At 52.0% G+C, this 18,679-nt stretch overlaps 7 protein-coding genes across 7 annotated transcripts; 2 read left to right on the forward strand and 5 right to left on the reverse strand.

Moving 5' to 3' along the window:
• Positions 1-4: 4 nt before the first annotated feature.
• HEM12 (uroporphyrinogen decarboxylase HEM12) lies at positions 5-1,309 on the reverse strand (the record flags this gene model as incomplete). The annotated part of the gene is made up of 4 exons (XM_026755881.1): positions 5-78; positions 166-1,056; positions 1,154-1,195; positions 1,255-1,309. The coding sequence occupies 4 exons, from the start codon at positions 1,307-1,309 to the stop codon at positions 5-7; spliced, it is 1,062 nt and encodes a 353-aa protein (XP_026611519.1).
• A 275-nt stretch (positions 1,310-1,584) lies between these two features.
• trm82 (putative tRNA methyltransferase) lies at positions 1,585-3,201 on the reverse strand (the record flags this gene model as incomplete). The annotated part of the gene is made up of 3 exons (XM_026756087.1): positions 1,585-1,975; positions 2,024-2,719; positions 2,774-3,201. 3 exons carry the CDS (start codon positions 3,199-3,201, stop codon positions 1,585-1,587), a joined length of 1,515 nt encoding a protein of 504 aa, XP_026611520.1.
• A 399-nt stretch (positions 3,202-3,600) lies between these two features.
• CDV56_102718 (60S ribosomal protein uL10) lies at positions 3,601-4,673 on the forward strand (the record flags this gene model as incomplete). The annotated part of the gene is made up of 3 exons (XM_026756337.1): positions 3,601-3,774; positions 3,830-3,899; positions 3,976-4,673. 3 exons carry the CDS (start codon positions 3,601-3,603, stop codon positions 4,671-4,673), a joined length of 942 nt encoding a protein of 313 aa, XP_026611521.1.
• A 644-nt stretch (positions 4,674-5,317) lies between these two features.
• CDV56_102941 (putative GARP complex subunit Vps53) lies at positions 5,318-7,981 on the reverse strand (the record flags this gene model as incomplete). Its single annotated transcript, XM_026756560.1, has 3 exons — positions 5,318-6,016; positions 6,079-7,874; positions 7,939-7,981. The coding sequence occupies 3 exons, from the start codon at positions 7,979-7,981 to the stop codon at positions 5,318-5,320; spliced, it is 2,538 nt and encodes an 845-aa protein (XP_026611522.1).
• A 707-nt stretch (positions 7,982-8,688) lies between these two features.
• CDV56_103326 (mRNA export factor mexA) lies at positions 8,689-10,937 on the reverse strand (the record flags this gene model as incomplete). Its single annotated transcript, XM_026756945.1, has 3 exons — positions 8,689-8,736; positions 8,801-10,321; positions 10,518-10,937. 3 exons carry the CDS (start codon positions 10,935-10,937, stop codon positions 8,689-8,691), a joined length of 1,989 nt encoding a protein of 662 aa, XP_026611523.1.
• A 1,294-nt stretch (positions 10,938-12,231) lies between these two features.
• Positions 12,232-13,677, forward strand: CDV56_103692 (retrograde cargo receptor ERV46; the record flags this gene model as incomplete). The annotated part of the gene is made up of 3 exons (XM_026757311.1): positions 12,232-12,424; positions 12,490-12,670; positions 12,735-13,677. The coding sequence occupies 3 exons, from the start codon at positions 12,232-12,234 to the stop codon at positions 13,675-13,677; spliced, it is 1,317 nt and encodes a 438-aa protein (XP_026611524.1).
• Positions 13,678-14,550: 873 nt separating this feature from the next.
• On the reverse strand, positions 14,551-18,237 carry CDV56_103934 (PH domain protein; the record flags this gene model as incomplete). The annotated part of the gene is made up of 4 exons (XM_026757553.1): positions 14,551-17,535; positions 17,589-17,746; positions 17,806-18,153; positions 18,222-18,237. 4 exons carry the CDS (start codon positions 18,235-18,237, stop codon positions 14,551-14,553), a joined length of 3,507 nt encoding a protein of 1,168 aa, XP_026611525.1.
• Between the last annotated feature and the right edge of the window lie 442 nt (positions 18,238-18,679).

Raw genomic sequence — 18,679 nt, forward strand, 5'->3', positions numbered from 1 at the left:
CTATTCATGCGGCCGTCAAGCGGTGAATCTCTTCGAAGAAGAATTTGAGATCGTCCGGTTGCACAAATGGAGTGATACCTGCTACTGTTAGTGGTTGAATGGATGAAGTTCATACACGACATGAGAATTTACCGTGACCCAAGTTAGCAATCCATCCTTGCTTACCACCTTGGAAGCCCTTGACCATAACCTCGACGGCTTCGGTGATAGCTTCACGACCACCGTAAAGTACACCGGGGTCAGCATTGCCCTGGATCGTTACGCGGCCCTTGGCAATCTGCATCGCCTCAGCAGGATCGTGCAACCAGTCAAGACCGACAACATTATAGCCAGATTCGCAAAGATCCTCGAGAGCGTACCACGCCCCCTTGGCGAAGACGGTCATCGGCACGCGCTCCAAGCCCATCTCGTCCAGTCTCTTGGGGAGGTTGGCAGAAATGTACCGCAGATACGGGAGGGAGAAGGTCTTGAAAGTCGCAGGGGACATTTCTCCGGCCCACGAGTCAAACACCTGGACGAGCTGCGCCCCGGAGGCAACCTGGAGAGCCAGATACTCAACGCAGATCTCGGCAATCTTCTGCAGCAGTGCCTGCGACTCCCTCGGATACTTGTAGATCCACGTCTTGGACTGCACAAACAGCTTGGTCCCGCCGCCTTCAACCATGTAGCAGAGCAGAGTCCATGGGGCACCGCAGAAGCCAATCAGAGGCACGCGGCCTTTCAACTTGTGCCGGGTAAGCGTGATGGCCTTGTACACGTAGTCCAGCTCCTCCTTCACGTTGACCTCCTTCTGCATAACTTTCTCGTATTGTCCGTCGTCCGGCGACTTCAGAGGTTCGGGGAAGTGGGGTCCCTTCTTGTCCACCATCTCGACCTGCATTCCCATCGCCTGGGGGATGACAAGGATGTCCGAGAAGATGATCGCAGCATCGATCAATCCATCGTACCGATCCACGGGCTGGATGGTCAGCGTGGATGCAATTTCCGGGTTCCGGCAGCATTCGAAAAAATCGCGGTTTCCTTTTGCTTCATGGTATTCGGGGAGGTAGCGGCCAGCTAGAGCGTTGATTGCTTAGTACCAGACGTAGACAAGAAGTAATTGAATGATAGGCTCCAGTGATACACAAAGTAGAATATTCGTCGAGGAACATACCTTGCCGCATAACCCATATTGGCGGACGCGGAACTCGCTCGCCTAAAGATTACATCAGTTCCTTCAATTGTCTGCGCGCGGAATCTCGAGTCACCGTATACCTCTTGCGGCTCTGAGCAAAAGGTCGTTCTTCAATGGCTCAAATTTTTCTTGCATTTTGGATACGAGTGGAAGTTATATTGTTAAACAGAAAAATGGTCTGAGGCGGGGTGACATTCAGTAGTTAACTGCTCGGAGCCTCGGGCTGTATCTAGAGTGTGGGCCCAGCCGGCAGCAAGCCAGTGATCGATCGATCTTGCAGAGTGTACTCAAATCGCAGTATCAGAAGCTCTTAAAACACTCGTCCTACGAAAAGAAAGCATAGTGAGACAGCTCAGTATTTCTGCAAGATTCTATGCTGATTGAAATATTGTACAGTTTATCTTTAAGTATTAGTCGTCCTCGCCATGGTTCTTTTTCCGCAGATTGCCCAAACCATACAACGAATCGTTCAACTCCTTCTGCTTATCTTCGAGGTCTGCTGATATCTCGGAGGTACCTTCGGAATTTATCTGTGCAGTGATCGCCTCTGATGTGGGCTCCCAATCGAGACCCTCTGACGCTGGCTTCAAGCGGAACGCCTCGACCAAGGTCGGCGGCGAGGGAGGAGTAGTTCTCCAATCTTGTGTGGACCCGGCCTCCCGCACTGCGTCGATGGAAATTAGAATCGAGCTGTGGTCGGCAGGAACTGTCAGGTCAAGTATGTTGCCAGAAGCCTGGATGGAGTTCTGTGCTTTCAGCGAGCCATCAGACTCAAGTGTAAAGCAAAGAAGCTTCGAGGACCTGGAATGAATCATGAGTCTCATTCATGAACCGTATGAATGAACTTACCCGTCTAATGCAACGAGGATGATGTTCGCATTCTCCTGAGAGCTTGGGGGCTTGGTAAGTGACAGGGCCCAGATACCACGAACAATCACTTCAGAACCCGTGCCTTCTTCAGCCAAGGGGGCCTTGTGTGCCAGACGGCCTTCATTCCATCTCCATACAAGCAAGTGATCGTCACCTCCGCCTGAAATAAGATATTCCTGTGCCCACTCGGGAACGCACAAGCTACTAACGAACGAGGTGTGTCCCAGGCAGTAGTTCTCAATGATATGCGCTTGAGGCGGCCCGCGAGAAACACGAATATGTTCATCGCGGTCCGCAGTCAAGATGTATGATCGCTTTCGGCCCGAAGCTGTATCCACTGGGATGGATACGTAGGCTAAGTCTGTGAGCATCGACACATGCCCAAGGATTAAATGAAGTTCAAAGGCAGACGTAGGCTTTTCTTCTGCGGTCTTCTCTTTCTGTCCATAATGTCGCAACTGCTGTTCCAGCGAAGCCAAGTTTCGCTTACTGTGAACAGTCAAAGTCGTTGCTGCTGGCTGATTCCGCTTCATTTTGGCAGGGACTTTGGGCGCGATACTTGATTTCCCAGTGTCGATCAGTGGTAAAGAATAGACATCCCCGAATTTATCCCCACACAGGATTGTCCCATCATCGTCCACCAAGGCGATCGCAGATGGCCGCTTGGGCATGTGCCTACCAGAGCGTAAGCATTTCGCTTATATTATAAACAATCAATAACAGATATACCTTTCGCTCAATTGCTTGAGATGGCCACTTTTTTCTATCTCAAAGACACGAAGACACTTGTCTTCACCAGTGACGGCAACCACATAGTTGCCGTCAGAGGACACGGCCAAGATGGGGATCGTTGACCAAGCGGTTGAGGTTTTCGATTGACCGTTCGACTCTGATGCTTTTTCTGTCTGCTCCGGGGCTGGAGACACCTTTCTCTTCTTAGCTGATGGCTCGTCCCCTTCAGGGCTTGGTGCTACACCGACTGCTGTAGAATCTGCTGCATGGGCAGCCTCGGGCCAGATAGCGAGCTGTTTTCCGGTCTCAGCAGCGTAGGTGTATATTTTCGAGCCAGCAGAAGCGACAAACAGATTGTGGAAACCAGCTGTTTGCCTCTCTACATATCTGATGCATTGAATCGGATGTTGATAGTTGACAACCATATTGAGAGAGGTACGGGTCGTGAATTATACACCCAACAATTTTGTAGATTTGACTAGATGATTGTTCAAGCACAACGACCAAATCCGAGAAACAGATCGATGCAAGCGATCAGACCCCAACGAGACTTGTATAAGTCGTCGACTCGTGACAGCTACTCCGTACATGCATATACACTGACCTCGGCCCTAACGCTGCATTGGGCATTTTTGCACCGCGGCGGGTGGAGCTCACGTGATCGCTTCGCTTCGCTAATCCACACGAAGAATTTCCCCAAAATGACCGCCGGCGGAAATTCTCTCGATGAACTTTCAACGTCACGATTCATATCGGACAACATCAAATTTTCACGAAATTTCTCCTTGCCCTTAAATAACCTATCTTCAACGAATTAAGAAGACATGGGGGGCAAGTCTGCTTCCAAGACCGCTTACTTCGAGAAGCTCAAGAGCCTTCTCGATGAGTACAACACGGTCTTTATTGTCGGTGTCGACAATGTCAGCTCTCAGCAGATGCACGAGATCCGTGTCGCTCTCCGTGGTCAGGCCGTCGTCCTGATGGGTAAGAACACTATGGTATGTTTGATCGTCCTGATCTTACTGTTTCCACAGCCATTGACCATAAATCCAGGTTCGCCGTGCCATCAAGGGCTTCATCACCGACAACCCGGAGTACGAGCGTCTGCTTCCTCACGTCAAGGGTGAGTGGAATACATTTACCCATGCGGGACGGGAAACAATGGGATATGGAATTGTCTGCTGACTTCTCTATGATAGGCAATGTTGGTTTCATCTTCACCAACGGTGACCTGAAGGATGTCAAGACCAAGATCCTGGCCAACCGTGTTGCTGCTCCCGCTCGTGCTGGTGCCGTCGCTCCCGCCGACGTCTGGATTCCCGCTGGTAACACCGGTATGGAACCCGGCAAGACCTCTTTCTTCCAGGCTCTCGGTGTCCCCACCAAGATTGCTCGTGGTACCATTGAAATTACCACCGATCTGAAGCTCGTTGAGGCCGGTGCCAAGGTCGGTCCCTCTGAGGCCACCTTGCTGAACATGCTGAACATCTCGCCCTTCACCTACGGTATGACCATCGCCCAGGTGTACGACAACGGCCAGTGCTTCCCCGCCGATGTCCTGGACATTGAGGAGTCTCAGCTCCTCGATGCTTTCAGCAGCGCCATCCAGACCATCACCACGGTCTCCCTGGCCCTCAACTACCCCACTCTGCCCTCCATCATGCACTCTCTCGTCAACGGCTACAAGAAGGTTCTCGCCGTCGCCGTCGAGACCGACTACAGCTGGCCCGAGATTGAGGAGCTCAAGGACCGTATCGCCAACCCTGACGCTTACGCTTCCGCCGCTCCTGCCGCTGCCGCCCCCGCTGCCGGTGGTGCTGCTCCTGCTGCTGAGGAGAAGAAGGAAGAGGAGGCCGAGGAGTCCGACGAAGACATGGGCTTCGGCCTCTTCGACTAAACTTGTCGCAAATTTCCTGCGCGAGCTACAGTTGCCATGTATTAGACCATTCCATGTCCGATCTTGACGGTCGGACTAATGAAAAATGACTATCATGGATTTTGTGGACTTTTCATTCTCATCTAGATGTGGACGTAGACACGCTCCACCATCTTTCGATGAGTAGCAGGTAAGCCAGCATTCTCCCTTCATTTTCCCTCCTCTTTCCTACACCTGCACATTCCCTGTCCTGGCGGATGATTATATTTTTTAACTCGGAGCCCCTTGAGGGTGCCTTGAAGATCAAAAACTCGCAACAACAAACACTCTAATTTTTTGATGACGCCTACTTCTATCTATTGCCTCTTTGCCATCACATGCACTTGCCCATTTATGACTGGATGCTGATTGTGGTTACAGGATAATCTTGACGCACACCTTTCGTAGACTTAATCAGCAATTGCACCTGTAGTATTTCAGTACCTGAGTTGGACTTTGCTGTAGCAGGTAGTCCTTCCATGAATGAATATTATCTTTGTCCATAAAGAGACCTTCTTTGCCCATGTTCCTGGTATCGAAGCGCAATACTTGTGATGTGTAAAAAGTACATTTCTCCATGGGGATATATAGTCTCTACTGGTTCCAACAAGCGAATACAACCATCCTCAACTACCGCCAAACCTCCCACCAAACCCTCCCAGATCTCTCCGGAAGAATTTTCCAATATTCTTCAAATTCTCGTTCAAATTTGAGCTCATGTCTCCACCTTGACCCTGCCCCTGTCCCATCGTTCCAGAAGGCGTAGAAGTCGATGCTGCGCCGTTACTGCCACCAGGATTAGTCACGCTGGACGAACTCATCGGCGTGCCAAATCGGTCGACGCCATCCTTGGCCGCTGAGATGAGGGCGGACCCGAGCATGGACGGGTCAAAGCGAGTAGGTAGATTCGAGGCGCCAATGGACGCCGCGGCTCCTAGTCCCAGCCCCTGGGAGACGGATGTCGATGAGGGGGCAGGAGTGGTCTGCATGGCTGTCAGGACGGGGTTGCTCTGCTGGAGATTCGAGGCGTAGCGATCGGAGGCGCGGTGGATCTGGAATAGCTCCACGAGGTGGTTCTGCTCCTGGCGGCTGCGGATGCCCTTGAGGTCGAGGATCTTGCGGAAGTTTGCGTTGTTGCGGTCCGCAATGTGGATGAGGTATGCTTGAACGAGCGCTTCCGGGGGTGACGGGTGCACTTGCAGGGTTTTGAGGAGGGTTTCGATCTTTGAGAAGCTGGTGTTGACGCGCTTTACGAAACTTGCTGGGGCTGGTGCGGGCAGGAGGGAGGAAAGGCCGGTTTTGAGAGTATATGTGTCCAGAAGCATCTGGTCATGTACGTTAGCCTTCAATCAACAACATTTCACAAAGTGAGAGGCGTAGAACATACCTGCTCGGCGCCAGTCTCCGTAATAGGCTTGCATTGGAATATATTCGAGATAAACTGGGTCGACACGAGCTCTACAACATGGTCGGCGAACGCTCTAGCATACTGCTGCTTATGCAAGAACTGCAGAGTTTCCGAAAATGTGGCCTGGATCTTGGACAGAAGCTCCCCAACATAAGAGCTTTGGTCACTGACGGCCTCGAGCCGACTCCAGGGAGTATTGCGCATTTCGCGCCAGGAGGGTTCTAAGTTGATCTCGACTTTCCGGACAAGACCCCTAATTGCGGCAGATGCAATGCCCATGAAAGAGTCTGCTTGACTTTGCAGGTCCACGCTTTGTTTGAGGTTCTTGTCGAGTCTGCCTTTGATCTTCTCTTCCAACTGGTTGCAAGTGGTGTAGCAGTAATCGGCTGTATTGAGGACCAAGATGAGGTCTTCCAAGGACGGCACATTTGACGGTGTATGTCCTGTCGGCCGCTCGCTGATATAATTCAGAAGGACTTGCTGCGCATACTGATCCAGATACTTGGCAAAGACCTTGGCCAGGTCAGCAAGGCTGCCGCCGGTGGAGAGCTTCGCACACTGCTGTAGGGAATGTCTGTAGAAAGTAAAGAGTTCTGTAGATGAGGATATTACGACGTTGGAATCGAATTCCTCCTCCGGTGGCCTAATGGGTTGCTGCCGGTACTTGGGTATAAGCGCAGCCAGCTGCTTGTCTTGAGCTTCAACCCATACGCTCAGGTATGGTTCGAATGCCTCCGAAATAGCCTGGCCGAAGACAGGAGTCTCGGCTGAGGCCAAGGTGTCAGTGGAGGGCCGGGCTGGGCTAGCAAAACGGCGCTCAAGGGAATGCTCAAAGTCCAGGGTCTCCTGAAGACAAGAGAGTAGCAAATTAACATCGAGCGTTTGGCCGTTCCGAACAGATCGGGACAGAATCCCCTTGAAATCCTCGCGGGTTCCCTCGCAGAAGACATTTGCCAGAATCTCATTGACCCTCCAAGACGCCGGGAAGATCGCCGCATACTCCTCATCGTAAATCTTCAGAATGCGCCGGAACCACGAATACCTCCGGGAGATATTGTCCAACGAGCCCGCCTCTTCGTTATTCCGGAAGACCTGCCGATATTCCCGCAACTGGAAATTGCAATACCAGGTCACCAGCCTGGATCTCGCGCTCTCCCCCAAGGCATCCATGACCTGACAGCCCTCCGATAGCGTGACTCGATTCTGAGCCACTTCCCCTTTGGCGAACGCCAGCTCAAAGTCCTCACAGACCTGTTCCAGCAATTCCCGCTGAATATCAGCCACGTTCCTACTCAAGAGCGCAATCTGGTCAATCGATCGGTACGACTTGAAGTGCGCCATCAGCTGAATCACCGCCTGCAGCAGCTGGGCGCAGTCCCGGTACTGCCTCGTCTTGCTCAGCGCACGGAGCTGGTCGTACGCCGTCGTCAGCATCTGTAGTCTCTTGAGTGCAGTCATGGACTGCGTCAGATTCTTCTTCGCATTGTCCAGCTGCTTGATGTCCGCCGTCATCTCCGTGATCGCTTGTTCCGTCTTGGATGCGCGGTCGCGCACATCGTCGATTTTCTTGAACAGCTCCGTCAGATCAGCCTTGGCTGCCTGAATGCGCTCCACGCTCTCGGCATTGGAGGTGACCTGCTCCTCCACCAGGGTGGCAATGTCATTGTCGAGCTCGTCTTCATATTCACGGAGGGTTTGAGAAACCTGGGACACGGAGGAGAGGGTGGAGGGGTGGGAGAAAATCGCGTTTAAGTGGTCGATTGGGTCATAATCAGCTATGTCATGACGGGTTATTAGCAAGTCCGTTTGACTGGAATTAGAACAGGTCGGTGTTCTCACCTGCATCCAATGGATCGAGGTCCGCCGGGCCGTTGGGTGGCATAGGGCCGGTAGAGGAGGTGGGAGTCGAGACGGACATTCCATTAGCTCTTAAGGGTACACGCAGGGCACATGCTGCAGCTGCGACGAGTAACCATCTGCCGGTTAGCCCAAGCGAGAAGAAACGGGATCGGTGGGAAATTTGGAGAGCGAGATTAAATGAAGGCGCTTTGAGTGTATTGACTGCGGATAGCTGTCGATAAATCAATATTGGCGCGGAGCAGCTTAGCGTATGCCTTGGCGTTCAGGCATTTAACATTATTGCTGATTCTCAGAAGTGTCTACTATCTACAACAGGACTTGAGCCAGAATTACCAAAACATTATAATGGCTGTGACATTGGAAGCTCAGGGTCCGTGCCAAATGTCATGATCATACTAGTGGTTCCCATCTACCTCTCAAGAAAATTGTTGCTGTAGTGTGAATACCGCAGCAGAAAGCGGCTGATGTATTTATTTTCTCTTCTATGCGGACATGATATCGTAGCATCCAGTCGGATAACGCTCTTTTCAAAACAACAATAAAGCGAGATAAACCCAAATGGCAATTATGAAGCCAAACCATTCGCCAAAGCCATGCAGAAAAGCTAACCACCCATATGGTACGAATAGAATCTGTACTCCGAGCTACCGCACCTGTTTCTTTTTGTGGTGCGTTGAATGACATTGAAGAGGCTGATCAAGAACATTGAGATGGTGATCGTTTCAAGATTTAGACCGTTCCAGGAAGAAAAGCTTCCGGAGGCAATGTTCCTTGTGCCTGCAGATGCCAACGTAGTTAGTTATAATGTATCGTCGACATGGACGAGTTTGGGTAAACTCACCTTGAGTTGTTCAAAGTTCTTCAGAGCAGCCTCCATGTTCCAACCATTTCCTGATAGTGCCATTTCGGAGTACTGTAAAGTCATGTTGGTCTTCGTGCTCATCTGCATCACCAGCTGTTCTTGCTGAACCTGCGCCTCGGGCTTCCCGGGCAACGGCATACCATAGCCTTCCGGGGCTGCTGGGGGAGCTGCTGGCTGAATTGCTGGCTGAACCGACTGAGGGGCCGTTGGCGTTTCGGGCATCCATGCCTCATGTCCTCCGTATGCTCTCAGACAAAGAACGTCACTGATCACTCTGATACCCCCTACTCCTCCACCAGGACCAATGATAAATGTCCTATCAAAACTGCGCACCTCAACTTTTCCATCACTAAGCTCCTCAAATTTCCCATGAACCATGATCAAGAGACCACCCACTCCAGTGCCGCTCTGCCCGGACGGATCAGGAAGACCCGGTACGGGAAAGCATTCGATGAGCCATTCGTTCGGGTGAGCTGCCACCTCAGGGTGTTTAGTTTTGGGGAGACTATTCCAGACTTCACGAATCTTCTCCACGCCGAGATAAGCGCGAGACATCCTAGCTGGAAGGTGGTTGATCTTGAGTAAGTTTCTGCTCTTTTTGATGTAAGGATCCCAGCCAGCGGTCTCAGTCTGTTGAGCCCTCGGCGCGGATGTGTTAACGTTCAAGGAGAAAGTCGAGTGATTGTCGTAAACGCCGTTGAGAAGGTCGTTGCGGTCATTGTCATAACCAACAAAGAAAGCCCGGACAAAGTTCTCCGCGATTTGCGATTCATCCAAGAAGTGAGGTGGCTGAACGGGAATCGGTGTTTTCTTCTGGGCGGCGATCTCCTCCGCGGTCCGAACTTCAACATTGTTCAACACTCGTAATTTCGGATACCACTTCATCATTGTGTCCTTGAAGGTAGGATCAGCGCTAAAAGGAGTACCAGTAAGGTCGAGGAATTCGAGGTTCCGGAACTTCCATCGCCAGCCGATCAAGGACTGCGCGTCTTTGAAGTTATTGTTCGAGAGATCCAGGTTTTTCAAGTCGGGGATCGTCTGGGCTAAACTTGTAACGACTGTGATGTTTGCGAGTTGGTTGTCTGCCAGACTGACACTCTCGACGGCCTCACGCCTTGTTGTAGAATTGTCGAAGCTCATCTCCCAAACTTTCATCAGGGCAGGGAAGAACTTGGACTCGGTGGATGTGCTATTGAAGATGCCCATCGCCAAAAGATCGGGGTCGCTGCCCAGCTTGGAAAGGTCAAGCAATTTTGTCTGTTGATAATATCGCTTGCCCAATATCGCAGTCATCTTGCTCTTGGTATCGGCGGTCGAGGGAGCACCGCCATTTTGCGCGATATCCGAGAGCATCGGTTGATCCGTCAACCCATTCGCGGACGGCCCGTACGCTTCGATCGTAAGAGGCGCACCCGCAAAACTAAAACCATTGATCTGAAGCATTCTATCCAACAATTCGGGTCGGATAGACACTATTATAGAGTCGCCTTCAACACGCGACTAGTGAAAGTTAGCAAGGCTTAAGAGACCTTGAAACCGCAGTCACCCAAACAAACAAACGCTCAAGAAAAAAACCCTAGACGTTGCCGATCGTCGTTCTGAAGTACCATGCCTGGAGAAGACGAGAACAGACCGGAGAGTACGACCGCTGCGCCTTTTTGCTGTCGGTGACCGCCAATTCTGGTGTTGCACATACCTTTGTTATTCTTGCGCGGGCGCCAGCTTTCGAATCGGGTGTAGTGAGTTTTTTCTCGAGGAAAGCGATGAGACTCTCAAGGCCTCCATCGCGATTGGAAGCCGCCTTGCTCTGTTTCCAGCCACGAACGCTGACCTGTTCCAATCCCGCTCCTCGAGTTCCCTGCCGGATATTCGCTTGCGAGTCCGCGTTACTGGCGATCGCTTTCTGAATCGCATTCAAAGTCCTGTCCCGAGCCTGAGGCCGTCCACCAGCCGGAGTCGCACGGCCTGTGTCGCCGCGCGCCCTCTTTCCGCGCCCTCGAGCGGCGCCCCCATCCATAGAAAGGTCACCATCTCGGTCAATTCGTGTCGAACCCCGCTTGCGAATACCTCCGCGATCTGAAGCGCCGGAGCGAGCTCGAGAGCCCTTTCCTTTCATGATGTTTCAATGTCAAGGAAAGTCGTAGCTGTAGGGGAAGTGGAATGGGCTGAAAGTGAACGTTGGAAGGACTTCAGGGTGGGTAAGAGGCGAAAATGCGCGGCGCGCCTCGAAGGAACCGAGTTCCACTTAAAGACTCGACATGCAACGACGGAAATAGGTGAGTGAGGAGAAACAGAAGGCGGATTATTTCAAGTATGAGGTTTCAAGAGATAAGCTGATGGAGTTGTATGTTTTTGAGGAGATGAAGGAGGCAGTGTGAACCTCCAGTTGGGGTTTGAGGCTGTCGGACAAAAGTAAAGAACAAAAAGTGACGTGAATCAAAAGCATTTCGGCAGGCTCCAGCCTGGTCACGTGGGCGGACTTGTTCTGGACGTTACTGATGCCTGAGCTAGACCATATCAAGCCCCGACTAGTTAGGCATACCACGATTCAGGTCATATTACAAATTTCCAGCGCTGTCTCTCAACAATTGCCTCTGTGGTGTAGTTGGTTATCACGTGAGTCTCATATCTCACATATGACCGGAAGAGTACTTCTGGGATATCTCAAGGTCGGGAGTTCGATCCTCCCCGGAGGCAATTTTTTGCATTCATCTTTTTTTTGCCTTCCTTTTTTTTTTTTGGCTGTGACAAGCAAGACCGAATATGAATCCCACCTAGCTTATAGTGCAATCTAACATAAAAGACACGATTTATTTCTCGGATCTCAGCTCGCCATTTGTTGACAATGTCCCTCTGAAGAGAATGGAGTACCGTACTCGATTCTATGCTGTATACCACGTGACTGTATCAAGCTGTGTGTGAGACTGAGATTCAGTGGGCTCCATGCACCAATCAGCAATTGCTCTCTGTCCTTTTTGAAATACCAATACCGATACAGCCGGATTGCGTGGCTTATCAGTTGTACTTGATACGCGCTGTCCATCACCTTTTAGCGTCGACTAGAGTAAAGCCGATGCTTAGTTCGTTTTGGGATTCATCAGGACAGCTTGTTCCCAAAGCCAGACTTGATGAGGAGAAACTTCACGACTCTCAATCTTGTCATTGCTGATGGTTTGTTTCGCCGAGTGACCTTACTGACCTGTAAGTTGCGTCGATGCCTCCTGTGCCGTTTTATTTACGTGCTGTGATTCCAAACTACTCAAAGAGGTACCAATTGAGCTTTATTGACATTGAATACCTCCGCTATAGATTCCCCTCGGCGCGGGCGCTAGTTATTGCTGATCAATTCGTCGAGCTGCTGCTCAACATCGTCTCCTTTTTCGACCTTATGATCGTCGCTCATTGAAGAAATGCCTGCCAAGTCGCGATTTACGAGGCTTGATGCTTTCGCCAAAACAGTCGAGGATGCTCGCATCCGTACCACCTCCGGAGGTATCATCACGCTGGCCTCGTTGGTAGTCGTCCTGTATCTAGTTTGGGGAGAATGGCTGGATTATAGACGAGTGGTTGTTCTTCCAGAATTGGTTGTTGACAAGTCGAGAGGTATGGACCTACGAGGGAAAGAGGACATGGAAATAAGGACTGATGCAAACGTTGGCATTGGACAGGAGAACGAATGGAGATTCACATGAACATCACCTTCCCCCGACTACCATGCGAGCTTTTAACCCTTGATGTGATGGACGTTTCGGGCGAACAGCAAGTTGGCGTGGCACATGGCGTTAACAAGGTGCGCCTGAGTTCGCCTGCCGAGGGAGGCCGTGTGCTGGATGTTCAAGCTCTGGACCTGTAAGCAGCCAATTCCTTTTTTTACCATTGTCGCCCATCGCTAACAATTGCCTGCGTCCCTCAGCCACTCAAAAGAGGAAAGCGCCAAACACCTCGACCCGAACTACTGCGGCGACTGCGGCGGCGCCGACCCGCTCCCCGGCTCCCTCAAAGAAGGCTGCTGCAACACGTGCGACGAAGTGCGCGAAGCCTACGCAGCCAAGAACTGGGCCTTTGGCAAGGGCGCCAACATCGAGCAGTGCGAACGGGAGGGCTACGCCGCGCGCATCGACGCCCAACGCCGCGAAGGCTGCCGCATCGAGGGCGTCCTGCGCGTCAACAAGGTCGTCGGCAACTTTCATATCGCCCCCGGCCGCAGCTTCACCAGCGGCAACGTCCACGCGCACGACCTGCAAAACTACCTCGACCTCGAGCTCCCGGACAACGAAAAACACACCATGACCCACCAGATCCACCAGCTGCGCTTCGGCCCCCAGCTCCCCGACGAGCTCTCCGACCGCTGGCAGTGGACAGACCACCACCACACCAACCCACTCGACGACACGAGCCAGGAGACAAACGACCCGGCCTACAACTTCGTCTACTTCGTCAAGGTCGTCTCAACGTCCTACCTGCCCCTAGGCTGGGACCCGCTCTTCTCGTCCTCCGTCCACAACGCACACGACCAGACCCCCCTCGGCTCCCACGGCATCACCTACGGCGCCGCAGGCAGCATCGAAACGCACCAGTACTCCGTGACCTCGCACAAGCGGTCCCTGCGCGGTGGCGACGCCGCAGACGAAGGGCACAAGGAACGCCTGCACGCCTCTAACGGCATTCCCGGCGTCTTCTTCAACTACGACATCTCGCCGATGAAGGTCATCAACCGCGAGGCCCGCCCCAAGACCCTCTCGGGTTTCCTGACGGGCGTCTGTGCCATCATCGGTGGTACTTTGACCGTTGCCGCGGCCATCGACCGTGGTTTGTACGAGGGTGCCCAGAGAGTGAAGAAGTTGCATGCAAGCTGAGTGTCGTCCATATTATCCAGGAAGCACAAAGAAAATCCAAAGAGAAAAATAGAAGTTATATCACTCTCATATCGAAGTGAAAATCTGGACTGTGGTTGATACAAGGAGTGTCTTGTCGAAGAAGTGATAGGGATTACAGGTAGCCAAGGCGTTTCGGGACTCTCCAGTATTGCATCGTTGTTTTTTTATATACTCGCAGGGAGTACAGTCGATTTTCACAGAGCATACATAGCAGATCACAGAAATGTTGATTTCACTCTTACGAGCTTCACCTTGTGTTGTGACCAAATAGTAACAAGTATAAAGAAGTAAAGATCACAGAACTGAGTAATGAAAAGTTTGACAGGGTGATAAAAGCCAGGTTAGTATCCTGCCCAGTTGTATGTAATGCGTCCTATGTACATGAAACCAGCCCAGTAAGCCGAAGACCCCAAGCACGATAGAATAGTCTTTCCCAATGAGTAGAAGTCAGTCCAACGCCGCAACGACGTAAAAAGACACGAAAGAACGATGAGCAACTGGAGCAGTACCGAAGACGCCAGACCTGCTCTCACAACTCCATTCAATGCGTAATGCGACGGAGCAAGTGCTGTAGCAAAGTAAATGGGGAGAAAATAGCAAGTGAAATCCCGTGTAGGAATCTAGACAGTCTAGTTCTAGGGCGCGTCAGAAAAGCTGGCATAGTTGGAAGCCCTTTTGAGGCACAATTGAAAAAAAGCAGAAAAAAAGAAAAAAAAAATCATAATATCTGAAAGAGAGCGCAGACGCTGATATAAGACGACAAAAGGAACCGAGTGATTCGGAGAAGAGGAGAAAGAGAGAAGGGATCTAGGAAAAGGAAGGAGGGTCAAAAGTGTATCAGGAACGAGTGAACTAATAATGCAAAGGGTTTGCGCTGCCAAAGTAGCCAGCTTGCTGGTTCAGAGGCTGGCTTTGGGGATACATTGGCGGCGTTTGGGGTGGCTGAGACGCAAATGGCCCATACCAAGATTGACGGCGAGGCTCATCAGCACGGTAAGATTGGTTGAGAGCATCCCAAGTGTGACTCGCCGCCGGGAGATTGTACACACTGCTTTGAAGGCCACTTTGTAGCCCGTAATTGTGAGGAGGTGTTGTGGCAAGCTGCTGCTGCTGTTGGTGCTGCCAGTGTTGTTGGCGCTGCGCAATAGCGTGCTGCACCAGCTGATTCGACATTCCTTCCTTGATACTCTTCTTCTCACGCTCTCGAGCATCAATTGCACCAACAAGGCCCATTGGGTCAACGGGAGGTGCCTGTTTGCTCTTGTCGTTAGAGAGATCAAAGAAGGACGATCCTGTCATACGAGCCACGTGCTCCTGCTCCCGAGCGGAGAGGTGGGATGAAATATCATTGTAGTTCATCATGCTACTAGCGCCACGGGAATGGGGCCGAGGAGGGGGATCTCTGGAAATAGTCATCTGAGACTGGGAGCGAGTATGAGCCATCCAGTCTCCCGAAAGAGGTCTCCGAGGTGAAGGAGACGTAGAAGTTGCCCGGTGATGGTGTAGATGGATTGGCGGGCTAGGGGCAGCTCGTTGCTGCACGAATTGTTCTGGGGTAAGACCGCCCCCAGGGGTGGTTGGGCGTGCCATGCCCGGCTGCCATAGAATACTCCGCCGGTATTCGTCCTGACTGGGAGACCTGGAATGAGCGTGGTCCATGGGATGTGTCGGCACCGCATAGCGCTGTTTTTCCGTGGCATCTGAATCGGTCCTGTGATGGGTAAACTTCTTCAGAGTGTCCGATGTGCTCGGGCGTCCAGTGGTGGGCAGGTAGGTAAGTGTTGGCCCGAAATCCACCGTTGGAATGTCCGCATTTGTTCGCGACGGCTCGTCCAGCGTATAACGGGCGTCCCCAATGACAAGATCCTTCTTGGGTTCCGTTCCCACGGTCTTCATGACCCCCATCCTGGGCTTTGGAACGGACTTGACGGACTTTTTGCTATACACCGACTCGTGCGTACTGGCATAGTCAGGGGAAGTTGTGGAAGCGTCATCGTAGACGCTCTCATCATCCGGTTGGCGTTCTTTGACGGGCGAAGGGAATGACAGCTGACGGGAACCAACTCGGTTCAGAGCTTCTTCGTCCACTGTATGGCGCAGGTCATCGTAGCTGGGCTCCGTGGGACTGGTAGCGTCAAACTCTCTGGGCTGCTGCGAAGGCACAGGCTTCCTTCTCACAGCTTTTGTAGCGTCTAGATGAAGATCACCTGCGTTCGGCTTGACAAGTGGTGGACCGAAGACGTTGTTCAAATTATCTGGTGCTGGTGAGCTCTGTGGTTGATATGCGGCACTCTCATTCATCGGAGCTGGTGGGCGGTTGAAGTTGTCGGTGCCACTGGACTCCTGGATTCCATGTTGGGCCGTTGAGCGTAGAGCCAAGCTGGATAAACTCATCTTTCCAGCGGCGGCGAGCTGTGTCAGAGTGCTGTCGGACATCCTGTTATTGGCCTTCCTCAGATCCGGCGAAGGCAACGGCCGGTTTGAAGGAGTCTCTCCTGGTGCATGCATAAATGCGGGCGGCATGGCCACCGGGTCAGGAGGGGATTGGGGTCGTAGATCTTCCCCAATCGCGGCGGCCCGAGGATCCACTGGTTGCTTCCACTCGCCCTCTTCACTGCTGCGGTCACTGAAACTAGAAGTGCCGGCCTGTTCCCGGTCCACTGGCACTAGATCCTGATCGGAAGATGTTGGTGAGCCCTCCATGACCAGAGCCTCTGCGCGTTTTTGCATGGCATTGATTCCTGTCGTATCCGAGAAGCCTCGAGCATGGTAACTGGATGCAATGTCCTCTTTTGGTGATTCGTGTAGGATGGCATCTGCAGACTGGTTGTATTCTGGCCGACTCTCGGGTAACAAGTGATTGTTGCGAGGGGGCCCTGCGGGCACATTACTGTAGCGATTCGGGAGACTGGCCCTGAAGCGTGGTTTCCTTGAAGAGATACTGCTAGTCCTGCTTCCTGCCGCGGCCATACGCCGAGCTGTCGCGTCCTTCAGCTGCTTCCTCCATTCCGCCTCACTCCAGGTGTGGCTACCCTGCATTTGCATCAGACTCGCTACATCCAGGATGTCCAGGTATCCATAACGTCGTTGATTGGGGAATGCGAACATGATGCTCTTGATGTGATTCGTGGCAGCGATGAGGCGGGTCGGCCGCCCGTAGAGGTTGAAAGTGTCGAAAGTGGGGATGAGGAAGCGAACCATTATTTCGAAGCCAGTGATGGCAGGATGGACCTCAGGCATGACGAAGACGAACCCCTCAGAAGTCGACTCGTGATTCGAATGAATTGTGACAGTTCCTTCAATTTTCACAAGAGTCGACTGATCGATCAAGGCTTTGGACTGGGGGTATATGGCGTAAGCAGCATAGGCGTTTGTGATGGTTGCAACAGGTTTCGCCTTTTTGGTCTTCTTCGTGTCGTAGAACTTGATGTCTCCGGTAGCCAGTCTGGGCGCCCGATCATAGGCAGACTTCTTTAACGACTTCTGCGCCTTTTGGTACTCTTTCTCGTTCGGAGGTGAGATCACAAACCAGCAACGTCTCCAAGGCGTTCCTGCTCCAAATCGTACACGGGCCCAATCTTCCTGCTTGAAGCGGTTGCGCTCCAGCATGGAACGAATGTTGTTTAGATATTTGCCTTTGCCGGCAATGATCGAGCCTGTGTACGCTTCATAGAGCGAGGTGTGCTCGAACAGGGCAAGACGAATGGCTGAGGCCCACTGGGTTAGTGAATGGAAAGAATTGAAAAGCAGAAGGTACCGGTTCTGCCCGGCAGAACATATGCTCAAGACATTCTTCAGTGGCTCCATTGCTTGGTTTCTGGTGGGCAAGGATTCAATCTGCCTTTTGTTAGAGAGTCCAATAATTCTATAACCCCTCATCTGGTACTCACGACTCTAATTGAAGCATCCGCCAGATTGATGAATGTGGAAGGGACTTCTTCGCCCTCTGGTGCTGCGTCCAGCGCAGCGGCATCCCATACTGAAAGAACAGTTCCGATAAGTTGCGCATAGCATTCAACCCATTGTCGATCGAGACAAGGCCGGCCCTCTAAATGCAATTAAGTCAGATCGTGCTGGTTTCGATCAGACACATGAGAGAGCACATACGGGTATCCAGATCATTCAGTTTCAGAAAATATCCTTCATGGTACAATTTGTTCGCGTGGTTATTGAGGTAAGTGAATATCGGCTGAAGCTCTGGCGGCGTGTCTTCTGAAAGCTCCGTCAACGGAGGATTGTGGGAGAAGACCGTCGATGGTGGCCGAGAAATGCGACGTTCCGCTTTAGTTGCCAACTGCAACGGCGAGCCTTCGATCGGTGAGGGTGTATCGGAAGAAGGAGTCTCGAATGTTGACGGAGAATTGTTCAACGTGATTGAGGCTGAAGACGTACGATGATGCTGTCCGGCATTCTCCTTGCGGGACGAGCCACCGAAGGCCGATATGAAAGACCGCACTGATAACGCAAGGGGTTATCAGTTACCGTCATTGGGAATTCGGGGAAGGAGACGATCGTTTACTCACCACGCGAACGAACCATAATGTTCGAGGTCTAGACTCTGGTGGCTGATCTATTGATAGAATTGAGGTAGAAGTTGCTGGGGAAAAAAACCAGCGGCCGGCTCAACTTTTGAGATGACAGATATGCCACTCAACCGTCAAGCAACTCGACCGGAACGATAGGGAAAAGGTTCAGGTCGCTGCTAAACAACTGACAAGCAACGAGAGATGAAGAGTAAGAAAAAAAAGTGACAGTGTGTTGAATCCGGGCTCCTCCGCGCGGAGGTAGCAATGGGGTCTCGGGGCCCGCCAAGATTGGGAGCTATTGAGAAGATGATTCCATGTAGGATTTGACGAATTGTTGGAGCAGACAAAAATAGCGTTCTGAAAAGAGTGGCAGGACAGGTCACAACCGGACAGAGTCGCAATGACTGCCAAGATGGGCGGGTGACGAGGAAAGGGTCAGGTTGCAAGCGCCTGAC

The sequence above is a fragment of the Aspergillus thermomutatus genome (genome assembly GCF_002237265.1).
Source record: "Aspergillus thermomutatus strain HMR AF 39 chromosome Unknown NODE_222, whole genome shotgun sequence".
Lineage (NCBI taxonomy): Eukaryota > Fungi > Ascomycota > Eurotiomycetes > Eurotiales > Aspergillaceae > Aspergillus > Aspergillus thermomutatus.